The sequence below is a fragment of the Electrona antarctica genome (genome assembly GCF_951216825.1).
Source record: "Electrona antarctica genome assembly, chromosome: 13".
Taxonomy (NCBI): Eukaryota; Metazoa; Chordata; class Actinopteri; order Myctophiformes; family Myctophidae; genus Electrona; species Electrona antarctica.
The window spans coordinates 17,353,347-17,371,272 of NC_136794.1; the positions used below are offsets into that span (position 1 = coordinate 17,353,347).

General features: G+C 43.2%; 1 protein-coding gene across 1 annotated transcript in view; it reads right to left on the bottom strand.

The window, feature by feature from the left end:
* igsf3 (immunoglobulin superfamily, member 3) overlaps positions 1-15,345 on the bottom strand; it is a 96,745-nt gene extending 81,400 nt beyond the window's left edge. Inside the window, exon 1 of the mRNA XM_079517980.1 lies at positions 14,201-15,345. Within this exon, the coding sequence (XP_079374106.1) occupies positions 14,201-14,240 (40 nt within the window). The 5' untranslated portion in view covers positions 14,241-15,345. The remainder of the gene's footprint in view (positions 1-14,200) is intronic.
* Positions 15,346-17,926: the final 2,581 nt, after the last annotated feature.

The following is a 17,926-nucleotide window of genomic DNA, read 5'->3' on the forward strand; positions in this document are numbered from 1 at the left end:
ACACACACACACACACACACACACACACACACACACACACACACACACACACACACACACACACACACACACACACACACACAAAATCATTTTTGAGAAATCAAGCAAAACACAAAGATGGCCACTGCACAGCAGGCCAGGGGGCTTTAGGACATACACACTAAATAAACAAACTAAACGATATTTAGACCATTTTGGTTTGTGTATTTATCAGACTTATTTAATGTTAATGATTACAAACCTATGGTGTGTGCCTGTGGCATTCAGCTTTAACTAATGAGCAATATCAATTATCACTAGCTAGAATGATTAGAACGATTGGCACAGCGACCTGTCAGTTCTGTTCATCATGAAGTATGCTTTTGACTATTTGGGCACTTTTGCAAGCCTTCCAGCCATCCAATCATCAAACTTCATCATTAATCATCATCATCATTTTCAATTTATAACATGGTAAATCTATATATATTATCCAGTGTCTCATGAGTTTTTAAGTTTTAATATGGAGAATGATCTACTTGCATAGTGCCGCATCACTGATTGGAGATGAGATGAGTCATTAAAGAGGGAATAGGGCTATCCGCAAGGCGCCGCGTTGTGAGATTGGATGTCTGCTACAGTATTTTCAATGCACAACAGCACGGTCATACGGCGAAGCACACATCTAGCAAAGCCACAAGCACCTCAAACCGGGGAGATTTATGGGTGAAATGCGGCGGCTGACCCAGTCTGTCACAAACCTTATTATTTCCCCTACCAAATCTTTTTTTATTACAGTAATATTGTTCATGTGAAGTAGTTAGTTTTTGTTTTTTTATCAAAAAGAAAAAATCGCTGGTCATTCATGATTCAGCACACTGGGTCTCTCTGAGCCCCAGTGGAGCGGAGGGGTGGGCGGAACAGAAGGGAACTGAGCAGACAGTCCGCGCTGAGCGCTGTGGGGACACAGGGGTCTTGGTGACTGGGAGGAGACCGAGGGAGTGGGACTCCAGTCTGATATACAGCATGCGCAACAGTTAAGATATTCGATAGAAAATAATATTTTTATATTATCATATCTAGCCAGTACAAACCCATCTAAACGGCTAGCCTAACCTGCTAGCCAGGCGTCGCATGTAGTTTCAGACTGTTTTCAGTGAGACCATGTTATCATAATGATATTTTTCAAGGTCATTGGACCTTAAAGAATAAAAGGGAAACTCGTATGCATGCGAGCGAGCGTGAAAGATGATCGCTTACTCTCCTGCAAGAATACGCCATGCAGTTCATTGCTGTGATCTTAGCCGACTCTTGAAGAATATCCTAACGGAAGTGATGTTTTACACTTCTTCATTACTAGAATTTTGCGGGCCTCAGGCCCGCTCATCCTAGCGCCGCGTGTCACAAAGTGGAGGAAGGAAATTGTGGAAGCCAAAGGTAGACAAAGTCACAACATTTCGAAATGTGGTTCTCAGTGTATTTTGAATGGAGGAAATGTCAGAGTGTATTTGTATGAAAGAATATTAACAGTAAATGTGTAGTAAATGAAGCTGCAGTGCCATGAGGTTGCATAGACACAAAGGACAGTGATGTGTGTGAAGTGTTTGATCAGCATCATCTTCAGTGAAATCAGAAATGGGATTTGTGAGAATGCAACAGCCTTACTTCAATGGGGATTGTTTTGGGAAGAAGCATTGTGCAAGGGTCTCAGGTTGCAAAGGAACAATTGAATTGGGCAGCTGATCCAGAAGCCATTGAAGGGCGTGGAGGAGTGGGGTGATATGGAAGGGCAACGGCACTGTGCAGCAGTACGTTTTGTTTTGTCCAGCAGAGTTTCTAGTGTTTATATGTCACTCTCTAAGACGTTTAGGGTACTTGCCAATACAGAGGAAACCGGGTGCGAGCCGTCCCGCGTCCGAAACGGTAGAGAAATGACAGTTACCGTGTGGGGGTCCCCGGGGGTCCCTGGAACATCCTGGCCCCCAGGAACGTGGCCAGGGGGCTGGGCCGGTTCCGGCGAGCCACCCCACGTCCAAAACAGTTGAGAAATGACAGTTACCGTGTGGGGGTCCATAGGGGTCCCCGGGGGGGGGGTCTACGGAACCTCCAGACCTCTAGGAACACACCCAGGGGGGCGGGCCAGTTCCGGCAAGCCGCCCCGCGTCCAAAACGGTTAAGAAATTACAGAGTTACCGTGTGGGGGTCCCCGGGGGGTCACCGGAACATCCAGACCTGCAGAGTTATTAGCATAATATGTGACCATACCATTAACATCCTGTATAAGGCAAAAACATAAAAATTTCATCATGCTTTAAGTAGCATGAGTGAGACATGTCAAACTAGGGGGTTTTCATGATGCTGAATCTTCAGCAAAAAAAAACACTCCTTGGGCTAAAAACGGCCATAGCCGCTTGCCCAAATATGCTGACCTCATCACATTAGTCAAGACGGCGATGGCCATTTTTAGTGGTTTTTTTTGCAAAAATAATGCTTGGAATGGATTCAGCATCATGAAAACCCCCTAGGTTGACATGTCACATGCTACTTAAAGCATGATGAAATGTTGATGTTTGTGCCGTATACAGGATTAATGGTACATATACATATTATGCTAATTACTCAAATTGCTCAATGTGCAACTTTTAGCAACCAAGCTTAATCTCATCTTCTAAGCCTATAGATGACATTTGAATCATAAAGGTTTATACTAACCACCATTTCTGGGTTTATGAACATTCCAGTAGACTATGTGTGTGTGTCCACAGTTTCACAAGTTTTCAGTTATTATATAGAGGGATATAAACAAGTTTCGGTCAAAAAGGGGGGTAAAGACTTCTGGTGATTAGTAGTTTTTGTTCCCTACCTATGTTGAATACACTTATTGTAAGTCGCTTTGGATAAAAGCGTCTGCTAAATGACTGTAATGTTGTAATGTGAGAGGAATGCCAGGTGTGTGCCAGCAGAAAGACAGACAATTCAATCTGAATATTTTTACTGCACGATGGTGTTATTGGCCACACTAGCACTCAGGCTAAACAATGTTGGTATGCAGGTACATCCCAAATCTCCCAACTTGCTTTGTGCCAGTAAGTCTCATTACGAGTTGGACCTCCTGCTTGTACTGCTCTGTTCTAAACGTCTACTCTCTGCTGTGGGCTGCTGCCCTCTATAGAGCTGCTACCTGGTTAACTGTACCTGACAGCAGTATTATAGTATTTACAGAAGCAGGGGGAAAAAAGAAAAAACTAAAGAATGAAGATGGGGCTGAACAAGGGCAAAACAGCTTACTGGAGAGCTCTACCGCCCCCCAAAACAACAAAAACAACAGCAGCAAGCTGAGTTGGGTGAGTGATCCCGGCTCACACCACCATTGACAGCTATTACACTACAACAGATTTTCAGCCGTAGATGCTTATTGACGGCTAGGCTCCCACCCCAACGTCGGCTTGGTGTGTAGCAGCCTTGCAGGGTGACGCTGTACAAATACGTCTGACTAAAGAGACCACATCTGTGTACAATACATATTCAATATAATTTCTCCACGAAAGCTTAAGATTTTGATTATGAACAATGCAGCTTAGATACTGTAGATATTAAGATTGTGGGTGTGTGGGTGTGTTTGTGCGTGTGTGTGTGTGTGTGTGTGTGTGTGTGTGTGTGTGTGTGTGTGTGTGTGTGTGTGTGTGTGTGTGTGTGTGTGTGTGTGTGTGTGTGTATGTACGTGTGTGTGTGTGTGTGTGTGTGTGTGTGTGCCAATAGAGAAAACAAGAAAGTTAGAGGTGCACAGAGAAGTGTGTGTTTGGCCTCTATTAGACAGCAGTTACACAGGCCAGAAGAGCACCAGTCACCCACACATCTATAATCAGTGAGAGGACCAGAAAGTGGTGGAAAGAGATAGAGGGCTTCACAGTGGAGTCTGAAGGTCATGCACATTGTTAGCTTGTCATATGGCAGTGGGGGGATATGGTAGGTATACATGGGTTGCAGGTTAAAGACAGTAATATGGGGGAGGTTTTGTCAGCCATAAGCGTTAAGGAGGACTGCCTATTGTTCTCCTTAAACCTAATTTATATGACAGTGTCACTCATGGAAAATTAATGAGTACTAGAAAGAGCAGTCCCTGGAAGAATTTGCGTGGGCTCGCTGAGAACAGCTATAAAGAGTAGAATGTCACTTTTAAGGAGTACAACAGTTGGATTTAAATGCATAAATATGTTTAGCAGACACGGCATCTGAGTGGAAGTTAGACATTACCTTGCAAATAGCAGTGTCTAATAACAGTGTGGCTCTCTGTGCATCGATAGGACTCCATATTTGGGCAAGGTTTCAACCTGACCCCACTACCACTGAATATAAAACATACATGAAAGAAATAGTTGGAGGTACTTCCTTGACCTACTGCCAACGTGAACAAGACATTTGGTGCCGATGGGTTTTTCAAAACTTTGAAAAGCTTAACATTTACAAGTTTGAATTAGGTTTCTCTGTAAAATAGATGCAACGTGAAACTGGCTTTTTATACCCATTGACTCCCATGAATGTTTAAAAAAATTAATATTTTAGTATTTAAAGAGAATTAACAGTGTTTCTGTCTCAAGGAATTTGCAAGTACTTAAGAGTCACAAAAAAGTAGTCGGAATAAATAATAAAAGCAAAGATAATATGAGAGTGCTTGCTACCAGAGAGCCAACTAATTAGGCTTTACTTAGCGGCAAGAAAAAGATAATCTCACACACACGCACACACACACACACACACACTCTTTTGCTCTCATTTGAACCACTTTTGTGTCACAGCAGGGTTATGCTGGGTTCCATTCTTGCTGTGCTACAGTACCTAGTCCTGATTTATGGATCTCTTGGGCTATCATACGCATGACCCCACCTGAGTGCCTGCCTGTCACAGCTGTTAGGACCAGGCTGCTAGCAATGGGGCAGTATAAGAGATGGAGAGAGACAGTGTGTGTGTGTGTGTGTGTGTGTGTGTGTGTGTGTGTGTGTGTGTGTGTGTGTGTGTGTGTGTGTGTGTGTGTGTGTCACACTGCACGCGCGCATGCATGCACATTATGTTCAATGGCCACCCCTTACGAACCTTGTAATAAATAAGTAATTGGGAAGGACAGAGAGTTGGAGTCTACGGAAGGGTAGGGTCTCTCTCGTTCGTTCGGTCTCCCTCTCTCTCAAGCCACGGTGAGTGTTTTTGACCAAGTTATTCAACCATAACATGAACACACCAACTGCACAGTTACAGACCAGGAGCGGTGAATGACCCCTCCTGGCCTTGCCTGGGGTGTAATCCCACTGCCACTGCCCCCCACACACACACACACACACACACTTCAACGTGCATAAAAACGCTTAAACTACAAAAATCACAAACCATTAGACTTGACCCGAGTTACATAATGGGCAATCCAGTCAACAGTTAGACATACAATACTCAAGTGTACAGGAAGAAACAGCATCATCCATCCTATGTGACACAGATGCCAATAATAGCTACCATGTAACAATATCTCACCAGGCTGCTGCACGGCTGCCTGAAGCCCTGACTCTAAAGTTTCCTCTCCACTTGTTTGTGCATGTGAACCATAAAATCACAAAAAACACACCTGTGTGTATGAACTGAGCGTTGCAACTATATATTTATTGTTATAGTTTACTGTACTGTACTGTACTGTACTGTACTGTACTGTACTGTACTGTACTGTACTGTACTGTACTGTACTGTACTGTACTGTACTTTGATTATTTTTGGAAGAAATGACAGAGTTACAGCGTGGGGGTCCCCGGAACATCCAGACCACCAGGAACTCACCCAGAGGACAGGCCCTGTTCCGGGGAGCCTTCCCGCGTATGAAACGGTCGAGAAATGACAGAGTTATCGTGTTGCAGCTTTCCGTGATATAGACCAGTGGTTCTCAAAGTGGATTCCAGGGCATCTCTAGTTTCCTTTAGGGGGGTCGAAATTGACCATTACAAGTCTGTAACTCTGCCAGTGAACCAGAACCAAATGTACCCTGACTGGTCCATTTGGTTCTAAATGTACACTGTCAGAGTTAAAGGGAGAGCTTGACATTTTAAAGTTTGAGAACCTACAGACGACGGATGCTCACATGAAGTCTGAGACCCACGTCGAGCTAGTTTTTCTAAGGTTGCAGCAAAACAGAGTAGACAACAACAAAGAGGAGCGTGACTTTCAGGAAACCAGGTGGAAACGATCAGCTTAGTTAGTAGGTAAAAGCGGCAGACAGGAAACGATGACATCATTCTCAGGCATTGCTGATCCTTTTAAAACTGTGGGAGGAGAGCGTAATCATCAGGAATCATGAGTTTGTAAACCCAGTGTGTGCATGCAAGGGTATATTGTGTGCTGCTGTGCACCCACCATATACAATTACAGACACAGACACAGACACAGACACAGACACACACACACACACACACACACACACACACACACACACACACACACACACACACAACTGCCCTCTGCTTTGAGTGCCGCCTACCCCATATCCATTAGCTATGTGGACATCTGCTACCCCATCCACTGACAAAGACTACACCCCCATCTCTACAATTCTCCCCCAAACACACCCTAGAGCCCTGCACCCCCTCTCCTCCACAGCTTTTAATGACAAAGCCCCTCCGTCGAGCCCTCCTTAAAACCCTCACAATCACAAAAACACAGAATATAACCAATGGCTAGTCTATAATGCCCGCATCCTGGGATTAGCCACAATTACGGCACAGCAGACTAAACTTGTTTCAAAATAACACTGTCCGATAAAAAACAATCTGCTATCTTCGTTAATTATCCATCTTGCGCTTGTTCACATAAGCATGACAGCTGTATTTGCTTTGTGTGCGGCAGTTCATATTCATAGCCTATGATTGGCAGCTCACTTTCTATCAAGCTCGGTGTTTGTGCATTAAGCCACTGATTGGAAAGTAAACCAATTCTCTATTAATTAGTCTACTTCAAACAGACTTCTCTCCCATTGTAAGTAATTTCTGCTCTCAGGCAACAAAAAACGCAAGCACTTGTAAATACTTGCAATTATGCGCATGCAATCACAGGCATGCACGCATTCATGTGCTCACACAACTCACAGGCAAACACATCTCTTTCCAAAGAGGATGTAGTAAGCTCAGTAGTCTGATACATTTAGCATCTTTGCCTTTAGTTTCCATATTTCATATTTTTGCCAAAAATAGTTTAATAAATGAATTCTCTATTTTATAGATCCCTTTTCTGTTTGTAAATAATGACATTTTTCACGGCAGCGCCAGTGGATGCAAAACATTAGCTGAACACGGTAGATAGACACTCAACACATCCATGCCAGCAGCCCAGCGCTGCCTATGAATTGTGTTTGTATTTTGCCAAACTGCCATCTATAAGAAAACAAGGGACGTAGCCTTCGTTATAACACTCACCTGACTCACATCATGCACTAATGGGGCCCTCAATCCAATACTTAATTTATTAGCTACCTTTGATTGTATTTGACTGGCAGTGGCAGCTGTTAAGTGAGACCAACATCAATTCATTTGCACTTGTGACTTTGCAGTTTCGGTATGGGTCCATAGCGGATACGGAAACGGTGTGTGTACTGTGTATGTGTGTGTAAATTGCCGGGTATAGTAGGCGGGCTCTAGACTGGATCACACTGGGTTGTTTGGAACAGAAACCAAGGAAAGCATTTTCAAGTTCACCATTCACGTTCATTCGTACTCTTTCGACTTTTGAAACCAACACAGCTAGATGGTTGAGAAGAAGTGAGGAGAAGTAGGTGAGTAGAGCATTCTAGCCTTCTTCTAAAGACCCTTGGGGAACACTTGCTATGCATGTCTAGAATGCTTTATAATAATAATAATGAATTGCATTTTTATAGCGCTTTTCCAAGTGCTCAAAGCGCTTTACAATGGTTCATTCATTCATACATTGGGAGGTGAAGTGGCGAACAGTCGACGCCAGCGTCCTCACTTCCCACATTCACACACCAATGGTGGCAAGCTCACACCGACCAACTCATTGGAGGCAATGTAGGGTTCAGTGTCTTGCCCAAGGACACTTCGACATGTAGACAGGAGGAGCCTGGATTCGAACCGCCGACCCAGGGATCATTGGACGACCTGCTCTACCTCCTGAGCCACAGCCGCCCTACGGCTTCTTCCTTATAAAGAAACATATACATTATATCTACTTGTAAGATTGTATAATGCCTTATAAAGTATCATAATACTTCATAGTTACTGGTTACTCACAGACTTAGTCACAGGATCATAGTTTTATTACAATAATATATAATGTATCATAATCACTGTGATTAGAAGTCACGACTCACTATAAGGGTATACGTGGTCACTGGGTCTGGGTGCTTTAAGTAAAGAAGTGAAATAAATAGCATTCAATTTATCCAAGGAAACCACAAAGGTTTTCTGTCTACACACCTTCAGGAATATAATTACTTTACACTTTTACAATGACTCGCATTATAATACATTATTACAGTGATTATAAATAATACGTTATAACATAATGTATTACAACTATGGCAACCATTACACTGATCCTTGCAAAAATAGTGATTATGAAATAGGTTATTCTTGTTATAAATTTAAAGTATTATGAGTATTTATTTAGTTCTTATAATTATACAGTGCAATAAGCAGATTATCATGCAGTACTTCATCATATAGAGCGTCGCAGTCCCGCCCCCTGTCATGACGACACCAGGCCCAGAAATGATTCCCAATGCATTTTCCCATAGACATTTCAAAAAGTATTTATTTAAAGACGGTTACGCCGTGGACAAAGCCAACTCGAGTTGTGACAAATCATGACAATAAACACAATATTTTGGACCAAACAAATAATTACAAAGAAGAAAAACAAAATTTTTGGCCCAAATAATTGTGTTTGTTGTCATGATTTGTCACAACAAGAGTTGGCTTTGTACTACGCTTAAAAGGTCTTTAAATAAATACTTTTTGAAAAGTCTATGAGGAAAATGAACGGAGAATAATTTCCTGGGCCCTGGTAGGGGCCACTCTATAACTATGAGTGTCAGGCTAAAGTACCAAAAATGGCCGATCTACACGCTCACAATGTATCACCATGCGATGTGAGCGGCTACAATTACGTGCTCGAATTAGAGATGCCAGGTTAAAAGCAGCCATGTCTGTCTGTGGTGTTGATGAATATTTAACCAATGAAAAGTATCCACAGGAGCTTGTGACTAAATACTAACTACACTGGATCCATTGTATTTTACATTTTACATTTCCATGAAAAGTAACCGGCATTTTTAGGCATACAGGTTTTCTGCCCGACAACCATACAAAGAAGCACATTAACAGGGGTACAGTCACCGTGACGTTTTGTAGGAGGACAAACGTGAGTACAGTACGTGCGTACGGTATAGTGTGTGTGTGCGTGTCTATGTCTATGCTCAGGCGTCACTGAATATGGATCAGCAGTGTGCAGAAGACAAGAGAGGCGTCACCATAGTTACACTGCCTTGTGCGTATCCCACCAGCGCTGGCTCCGTTCGGCTGGAGGATCAAGCAGAGTGTGGGACACGACTCGCGATGTGGGTGTTTATGTGAACTGGAATCCTCTGGCTAGCCAGTCATCACTGCCTCATGGAACCGCAGAGGGGTGAGATGTCCTTTGAAGTGGACGGTGGAGGCTGCTCGTAAACGGTCTGAGGTAGACCTGGTGGCACTTAAAGCACAGATTCCTGCAGCAGTTCACAATCCACCTAACTGCAGCCATTAGGGAGATGGAACTATGTGATCTGGATCGGTACCCAGGGGCAACGTCTAATTAGTGCTCTCTGAAGGGGGTTGGGCTGGCTGCAGTTTTCTTTAAAATGGAGTTAGAGAGGGAGGTCAGGGAGTGCGCGGAGACAGTTGGAGTGTGTGTGTGTGTGTGTGTGTGTGTGTGTGTGTGTGTGTGTGTGTGTGTGTGTGTGTGTGTGTGTGTGGGGTGCCGTGCTAGGTGGCTGAGCCATGCAAAAGTCAGCCCAAATTAACACCCTGAATGTGTCCAACGGGAATGGCTATGAATGGGCTGTTCGATCTTATCACACATGAGGGGGTACGATCTCAGGCATGAAACGATGTGCGCGAGAGAGCGCGCACAGTTCTGTTCTGGCAGGAGGTTGTGATGTGGGGGAGTGCTGACAGCTAATGAGAGGTGCTGCTACCCTGGAGTCCAAATCAGACACAAAACAGACACCGCCTCGGCTGCAACTGTGGCTCCAGCCCGGCCTCCTGATGCAGTACAGCGGACAGGAAGCCTCCCTCAAGAAATTGTTTTCATCTCACACTGTAGTCACTTTACTTATCTCCCCAATGTCAACCGGAGCGAGGCAGCTAAAGCTTGGATCTGGGTCATGGGTTGAAAATTCCTTTGGAAGTGAAGGACATCTAGCCATCAATGCATTATTTCACTTTTCAATTAGAAATTCTTTCTGGCTGAGGGAATTCTACAACCCGATCTCAAATGCTTTTTTTTCTCTTCTCGTTAACATTTCCACCTCAAAACAGGAGTGAAGGCGATGGGATGGACAGGTAAACTTTTAGAGTTTGTCCTTGACATCGTACATCAGCATAACGGTAACTGCAGTGACAGTTGGGTGTGAGTTTTAGCGACTGGCTGTAAAGTCTGTTATACAGGGCTGCTATAGCCCCGAGGCTAGCAGGGTGTGTGATTCCTCTTTACGTAGCCTCAAGGCAACCCACTCTGCACTCCATCCAGACAAGTCCTGGCACCACGTCCAGACTCCCATTCTCTCATTCAACTCTACTGATGCATGACTGATTTGATGTTTCAGCTCTCAGCCAATTTCAGAACAATGACAATGGCGTGGGTTTTAAATAATTCATTGCAACTTTAATTTTTTCTGGAAATAAATAGCACGCAGGTGCCAGCCAAACTGATATTACTGGTTTGCAGGGCTACGTTGCTTTGTTGTCAGTTGACACGACGGTGCTGAGATTGTGAAACACAAGGGCACAAAAGGCATTTCTTTGTGGGTCGACAAAGGAGTGTAGTTTCCAATTGTGCAAAGAAGCATGCATGCAGTACATAATATAAGACTATAAAAATAACCATCACAATCACAATCCAACAGTTTCATGTGGCCCATATTTCGCCTCACAAGTAGGCCTTTTGCTTTAGGTTCACAAAAGCATGTAAAAGCATAGAAAGAAACTACACACAAAATGAATAATGGTACATGTTTTTTTGCATAATGCACACAGGTGTATACATCATAGAGGTTGAATGAGTTATTGCATTTTGCCTGTCTAGACACAGTGCTCCGTCTTATGTAAACAGAGGCATATGAATGCATTGACAGAAGCCAGACGCAAGTCCTTTGCTGGCAAGAAAGCCGAGCGAAATCTTAGAGACCCGAAGCTACGTGTGACCACCACCAATCATTCTCTCTACCCGGCATCTGAGATCATTCACCACGTGGTGACAGCTGACTCGAGATTCACAGCAATATTTAAAGTGAGCTGACCGGGCCTTGACCCAAGGGGCCAGAGAGAGCCCTGTTATTCTCTGCTATAGAGAGAGAGAGAGTGTGTGTGTGTGTGTGTGTGTGTGTGTGTGTGTGTGTGTGTGTGTGTGTGTGTGTGTGTGTGTGTGTGTGTGTGTGTGTGACTGAAATAGCATAGCAGAGGGAGGTGCAACGCTCAGCTGTCATTCTTATTTGAGACAACAGAAAGCCTTGGTGATGAGGATTCCGGAGGGCCTCCACAAAGTTTAGACTTTAGTTAAACTATGGCACCGTTGGCAACTTGGCACCGTTGGAGGTGCGACAAATAAAGCAGGAAGACCATCCTTCTGTATGAAATAAAAGAAAGTTGGCAATGCCTCTACAAACCACAACTCAGCATGTAAAAATGGACCAAAATGGATCCGTTACTGGAATTGACATGTTTTGGGATTCTGCTTACAGCAGACGGCATTTCTTTTCAGACTGTACATCGCCATATCCACATTTAATATGATCACCCACCTTTCCTTATCAATTTCATATATACCAAAAAACATCAAGCAAGCATGTTCACAATTATGTGTAACAGAAAACAGAAAATAACTTGCATCTTGGGAGTCAAAACATTAAATAAAAATGCCGTTTCAGCATTTTCCTGTATATTGTTAGGTTGGTCTGAAATCATCTAATTTAAAACTGGTCAACTGCTGTTCTACTGTCAGCACAGTAAATGGAAACCACTGAGGCCTTCACTGTGTAACCAGCCAGCTTTCTGCTTAACGTTACATTACACTTCAATTCAGTTATATAAACCAGGATGTCCCGGATATTTTAGGATTGTTCATGTTCTCTCTGGCTCATGCACGAGCACACACACACACACACACACACACACACACACACACTCTTAAAGGACCCTGGAAAAAAGTACATGGATCTGACAAAAAATGTTCGATTTTATATGTGAAACAAGACAGTTTATATAGGTAATAACAATTCCTCCAGAATGTTTTTTTTTTTTTTTACATTATATGTATATCCATTATCCACACACAATCGTACATGCACTGGATGTCTGCCCAGCAGCGTGAAAACACCAGATACAGGTTTAGCTACCTATAAGAGTGTGTAAGTGATACCTCAGGGTACAGTTACTGATACAGTTATAGTCTCTATTCTATTTCAAACAACTGTCACCCACCTTTTAATTCAGCTCTTTTCACAAACAAAATGCAAGTGCAAACACGTCGCACACCAGCTGACACACATAGCACACTCCTTGGCGGCTTGCCACACACACACACACAGTCACACACACACACAAATACAAACATGCACACACACAGCCACTGACACAGAGAACGTATTTTGCACGCCTGAACGTGCACAATACACAAACACTCACAGGCACCTCCAAACTCAATGCCTATTTTTCCAGATAAAAGACATTTTCACATTGCCAGCTTAACTACCAAGAGAGCTCGAATCCACATAATGAACGCTTCTGAATAGCCAACAAAAGCCATGTTTCATCCAGAAGCTACAAACGAACACCCTATCTTACGCAGCCAATTCGATCTTTATTGTGATTACGTGCCATAGTTTATTGTACCAACTGCAGTACTGTATATTACAGTGCATACAGCATATACAGGGAAAACCACAAGACATTCTCCTTGAGAAAATAAATAAATAAATCTATTACTGCCTCATTTGATCAATACCCTCAGTGGAAAGTGTGTTCTGATGCCTTGAAAGGGTAAGTGAAGGAAAATGCAGACTAGTAATCCGATTGACCGAGTGGGGGCCCCTCCACTGACATCCCCCCCCCCCCTTCCCCGCTAGCACTGACATCCAGGAACAGAAAGAGCCATCTGGTGTTTGTTTGAGACAGTTCATAGACAGGATGTGTGTATGTGGCTATGTACTGTAAGGATATATGGATATATGTGTGTGTGTGTGTGTGTGTGTGTGTGTGTGTGTGTGTGTGTGTGTGTGTGTGTGTGTGTGTGTGTGTGTGTGTGTGTGTGTGTGTGTGTGTGTGTGTGTAAAGCTGTATTGTGGAATACATACATGTTGGATGGTATGCATATAGGCCATATATACTTGCAAAGACTTGAAAGGCCATGAAGTGTATATGTGACAGTCTTTAGAATAGACAGACGGTATGCAGGGTATCACTCTGACATGTGCCTGTTTCTGTACACCAGGTGACATGAGTGTATTAATTACAAAATATAGGAGGCTGTCATCTACATGCAATCCCGCTCATCTTTGAATAGAGGAACTGATTGCGTATACTATAGGGTTAATCTGAGATTTAACGTCCAAATATCACATTAACCTAGTTCCCCCACCACCACCACCACCACACACACACACACATGGTCAAATCATACATGAACTCAGATGTTCAAAGCGGGCATGTTATTGTAGTGACTAATATGTAGTGACTAATATGACGTGAAATGATCTCCCAAACTCAGCTAGCTGACGTCTAAAGCCTCTTTCACACAAACACACGCCCCGTTTTGCCATGCAGGTGTGCCATGACTCAGGTGTGACTGAGACATTGCAGACACAGTTGATTTTTGTCCCCCTTATTTGTATGGTTGTGTTGGTAAAAAATAGTACACAGTAGAATACAGAAGAATGCAGGCTTATGCTGTTCATTATAAATTAAGAGCAATCGATACATACCAAGCAGCGCACAGACAATTAGGATAGAATGGGTTTCCATTGTTTTTTGCCCAGCAGATTTTCCAATAATCCGTTATAAGGGCAATGTCTCGTCCGTTTTGATGTTGTCGTTTCTTTCTCGTAAACCACCTGTCCCGACGTCGGTCAAGTCTGCAGAGCCGGGGCTGTCTTCTTGAGAGTCAAATCCCCGTCGCTGTGGAGGAAAAGTCGACAGCAGCGGACGGGATGCCCTCACCTCTCTCCCGTGTCCCGCTTGCTTGCTGATAAAACGCTCAAGAGAAGAAAATTAGGTGTCTTCCCCGTTATCACCTATTTCTTATATTGTCAATGACGACATGCGCCTATGCAAGACGCCTCTATGCGACCCAGCCCATCGTCTCTTCTGAACACATCTGTGGGAGACTGCGGAGGCGATTCACAGGAGAATGGCAAACCTCCTCCTCCTCAGCGAGACAAAGTCCGTCCCGGCGTAGCTTTGTGGATGACCTGCGCGTTATTTGGATGCGTGGACTGGACAGCGGACAATACCCCAACAAAAACCCGATGACGGTTGTGCTAAAGTCCTGGTGGTATAAAGTAGGATGCAAATAAGTCGTATTTTTCCCTGTGTGTCTGGTCCTTTGGTGGTGAGAGGGGGATCCAAGCAGACGCTGGCTTTCTCTTCCACGACTGGTCCCGTAGCCTATAATCAATCTCCCACCAAGAAAACCCCAATGGGCGGGCGCTCTAGATGAGGCAGGCAAAGCTTTGTGTGAAACAGCCACGATAGATCATCTTAATCAATGAAATCGATAACAAACAGGGCATTTGTGATCTTTCTGTTATGATTTCTGCCTGGGCTACGTTAAACCGCTCTGCTCCACTCTGGCAGGCAGACAATGGCCACTTAAAAACACTAATAGACTAAATCTTGTGTATAAACTAGGCAAAACATTACATTACAACCTAATTTCAGCACCTGGCCGCCGTGATATAATTCCTTCCTTGGCACCGAAACATAGTTCAAAGTCAAAAACCCGAAGAAGTCTTCAATTCTTCCAAGGTTATTTCCAAGACTTCCTGGTTGTGTGAATGAAATGCAGTAGGTAAATATAAACTTTGTATTTTGACCAGCTGCAGTTTGAAAACCTTACAGCGTGCTGTTAGTGCCCGCCCCCTGTCTGAAACTACGCCCCATACGGGAGGCCTTGTACAACCCCCCTCCCAGACGAGAGGACAGGGAGGGGCCACATTTGCATTTCAAATGTTGAACTTGGATAGGCAAGTGAGTGAGTTTGCAGTGGGTTCCCTGGCCCCATTTTCAGTGTTTTTCCTCCCGTATGGTTTTCGGAATTTATGGAATAGATAATGATAGATAATAATATGATGTATGTGGTTATTTTCACATTTTGTTCTACAACTAGCCCTGAAAGATGACTGTTGTCATGTGAACCATGGCTATTCTACAACATAAATTACATTGATTGATTGATTGATTGATTGATTGATTGATTGATTGATTACTTTAGCCTATACAGCCAAATCCATCCATCCATCCATCCATCTTCAACCGCTTATCCGTAGTCGGGTCGCGGGGGCAACAGCTCCACCAGAGTGCTCCAGACTTCCCTGTGTTTCCTTCCGATGTGTTTCCTCCAACTGCACCTTGGTCTGCCCAGGGGTCTCCTCCCAGTGGGACGTGCATAAGAGGACCACGTGTCAGCCAAATGTTATTCTAAAATGATAACACAAAAGCCACAGGGGGCTTGTTTCCATTGTTTCCATCCTTTTTGTACTCATCAATGCATCAGTATTAATACATACAATACAATACAATACAATACATTATATTTATTTTAAGGCCAGACGTTCTTTTAGTTGAAAGAATTATGAAAAAGCTGTTGCTTTTTAAATTGTACAGTATATATTTCCCTTTAAGGTTAATTATTTTAACAACAAATCTTATTGAACAAAACGTGTTAATATCATGCATATTTGTTTGCTACAGAGTTTATTTTGTAATTTATGTAAAAAACAGTGCAAGAATTCCACAGGAAATCTGCAGTGGGACCCATGTGGGAAGACACAGCATGATCCATCAACCATGTGTGGTGTGAAGTGAACCAAAAGTGAACCAGTGATCTGGGTTGGCCTACACATAAGTAATAATAATAAAGTGATGATCACCTCATTTAGCAGTTTTCTGATCTGGCTTAGAGCGGAGATAACATCATCACCAGGCAGCGGAAACTAAATAGCCTGTGCTCCTTCAAAACACACACACACACACGCGCGCACGCGTGCACACACACACACACACACACACACACACACACACACACACACACACACAGCGGAGGCATGGGGTTTGTTCCCATATATGGAGCTGATTTTTTTAATGATGCTAGACAACACACTCCATATTTGGGTGTAGCTGCATAATCTCCTTATATGGTTATATGGAGTCATGGTGACATGACATGAGTGTGGCCTCAGAGGTCTTCCGGCCAGCCCTTAAGCCAATTTTAATACAGGATAAATACAAAATGCACTTACATAAATACAAACATTGGTTCGCAAGTAGTGCTTCATCATCAGATCTGGTAAGAATAAGAATTCAACATTGTAGAATACCAGTAGGTGAAGAGGTCGCACACACCAAGAATATATATAGAATTAGCTCTGATCCATAGCTCTAATGCGTTAATTGCATGTTACTCTCAACTTCCGCCGCTCGCATGAATGCAGACCAGCCTCTCCTCGTAAATAAAAAGAACGTTTTTGCTACTCACCAAAACAAAGGCGAGTTGTGTCATTAGAAAATCTACTTTCCTTAGTGGACGCACTCTGAGCCCCCCACCACACGTATAAACTGTACTTTTTGGCCAAAAGGGGATTTTGTTTCCACCGGGAAAAAAATACTTTTAGTTACTCTGCTGCGCCCTCTACCGATATTGCCCAGAGAATTGCCTCATAGAGAATATTTTTCCTCCGGTGGAAAGAAATCCCTTTCTGGCCAAAAAGTACAGTTTATACGTGTGGTGGGGGGCTCAGAGTGCGTCCACTAAGGAAAGTAGGCTTTCTAATGACACAACCCGCCTTTGTTTTGGTGAGTAGCAAAAACGTTCTTTTTATTTACGCTAAAGAGGAGAGGCTGGTCTGCATTCATGCGAGCGGCGGAAGTTGAGAGTAACATTGCTCTAAATGAAACACATTAGAGCTATGGACCAGAGCTAATATAGAATATACTATAGCCGAAACGTTTGTCCTGTGATGTAGAGAATAAACCTTTTGAAAGTATATTCTTGGTGTGTGCGACCTCTTCACCTATTCTACAATGTTGATTTAAGATGGTAACGCACCATAAGTCAGAGCGCGGTTGTCACAAGAAAGTTATCAAGAATAAGAATTCAAAATGAGATAGGTGCACAGTGGTTTATAAGAATATGTTAATGCATTGAGAAAATAGCACAGAGCTGGAGCAGCTTACAAGACTTCATCAAAAAGTGCTAGTTGGGAGGGCAACCAGACAGCGAAAGTTACAACTTTATGAGATGCTAAAAACAACTCTCCGGTGTTATAAATAAATAAAAGGAGCAAGCTTTTATTTGGCATGTGCATAGTACAAAAAGTAATTGCAGAACATTCATTGGGTATTCACTTGAGCAACTGGGAATTACAAGTTGAATCCAACTTAAGTAGCAGCAGATTTCAGCTCAGATACAAAAAATTAAATCCCTTTTTGGA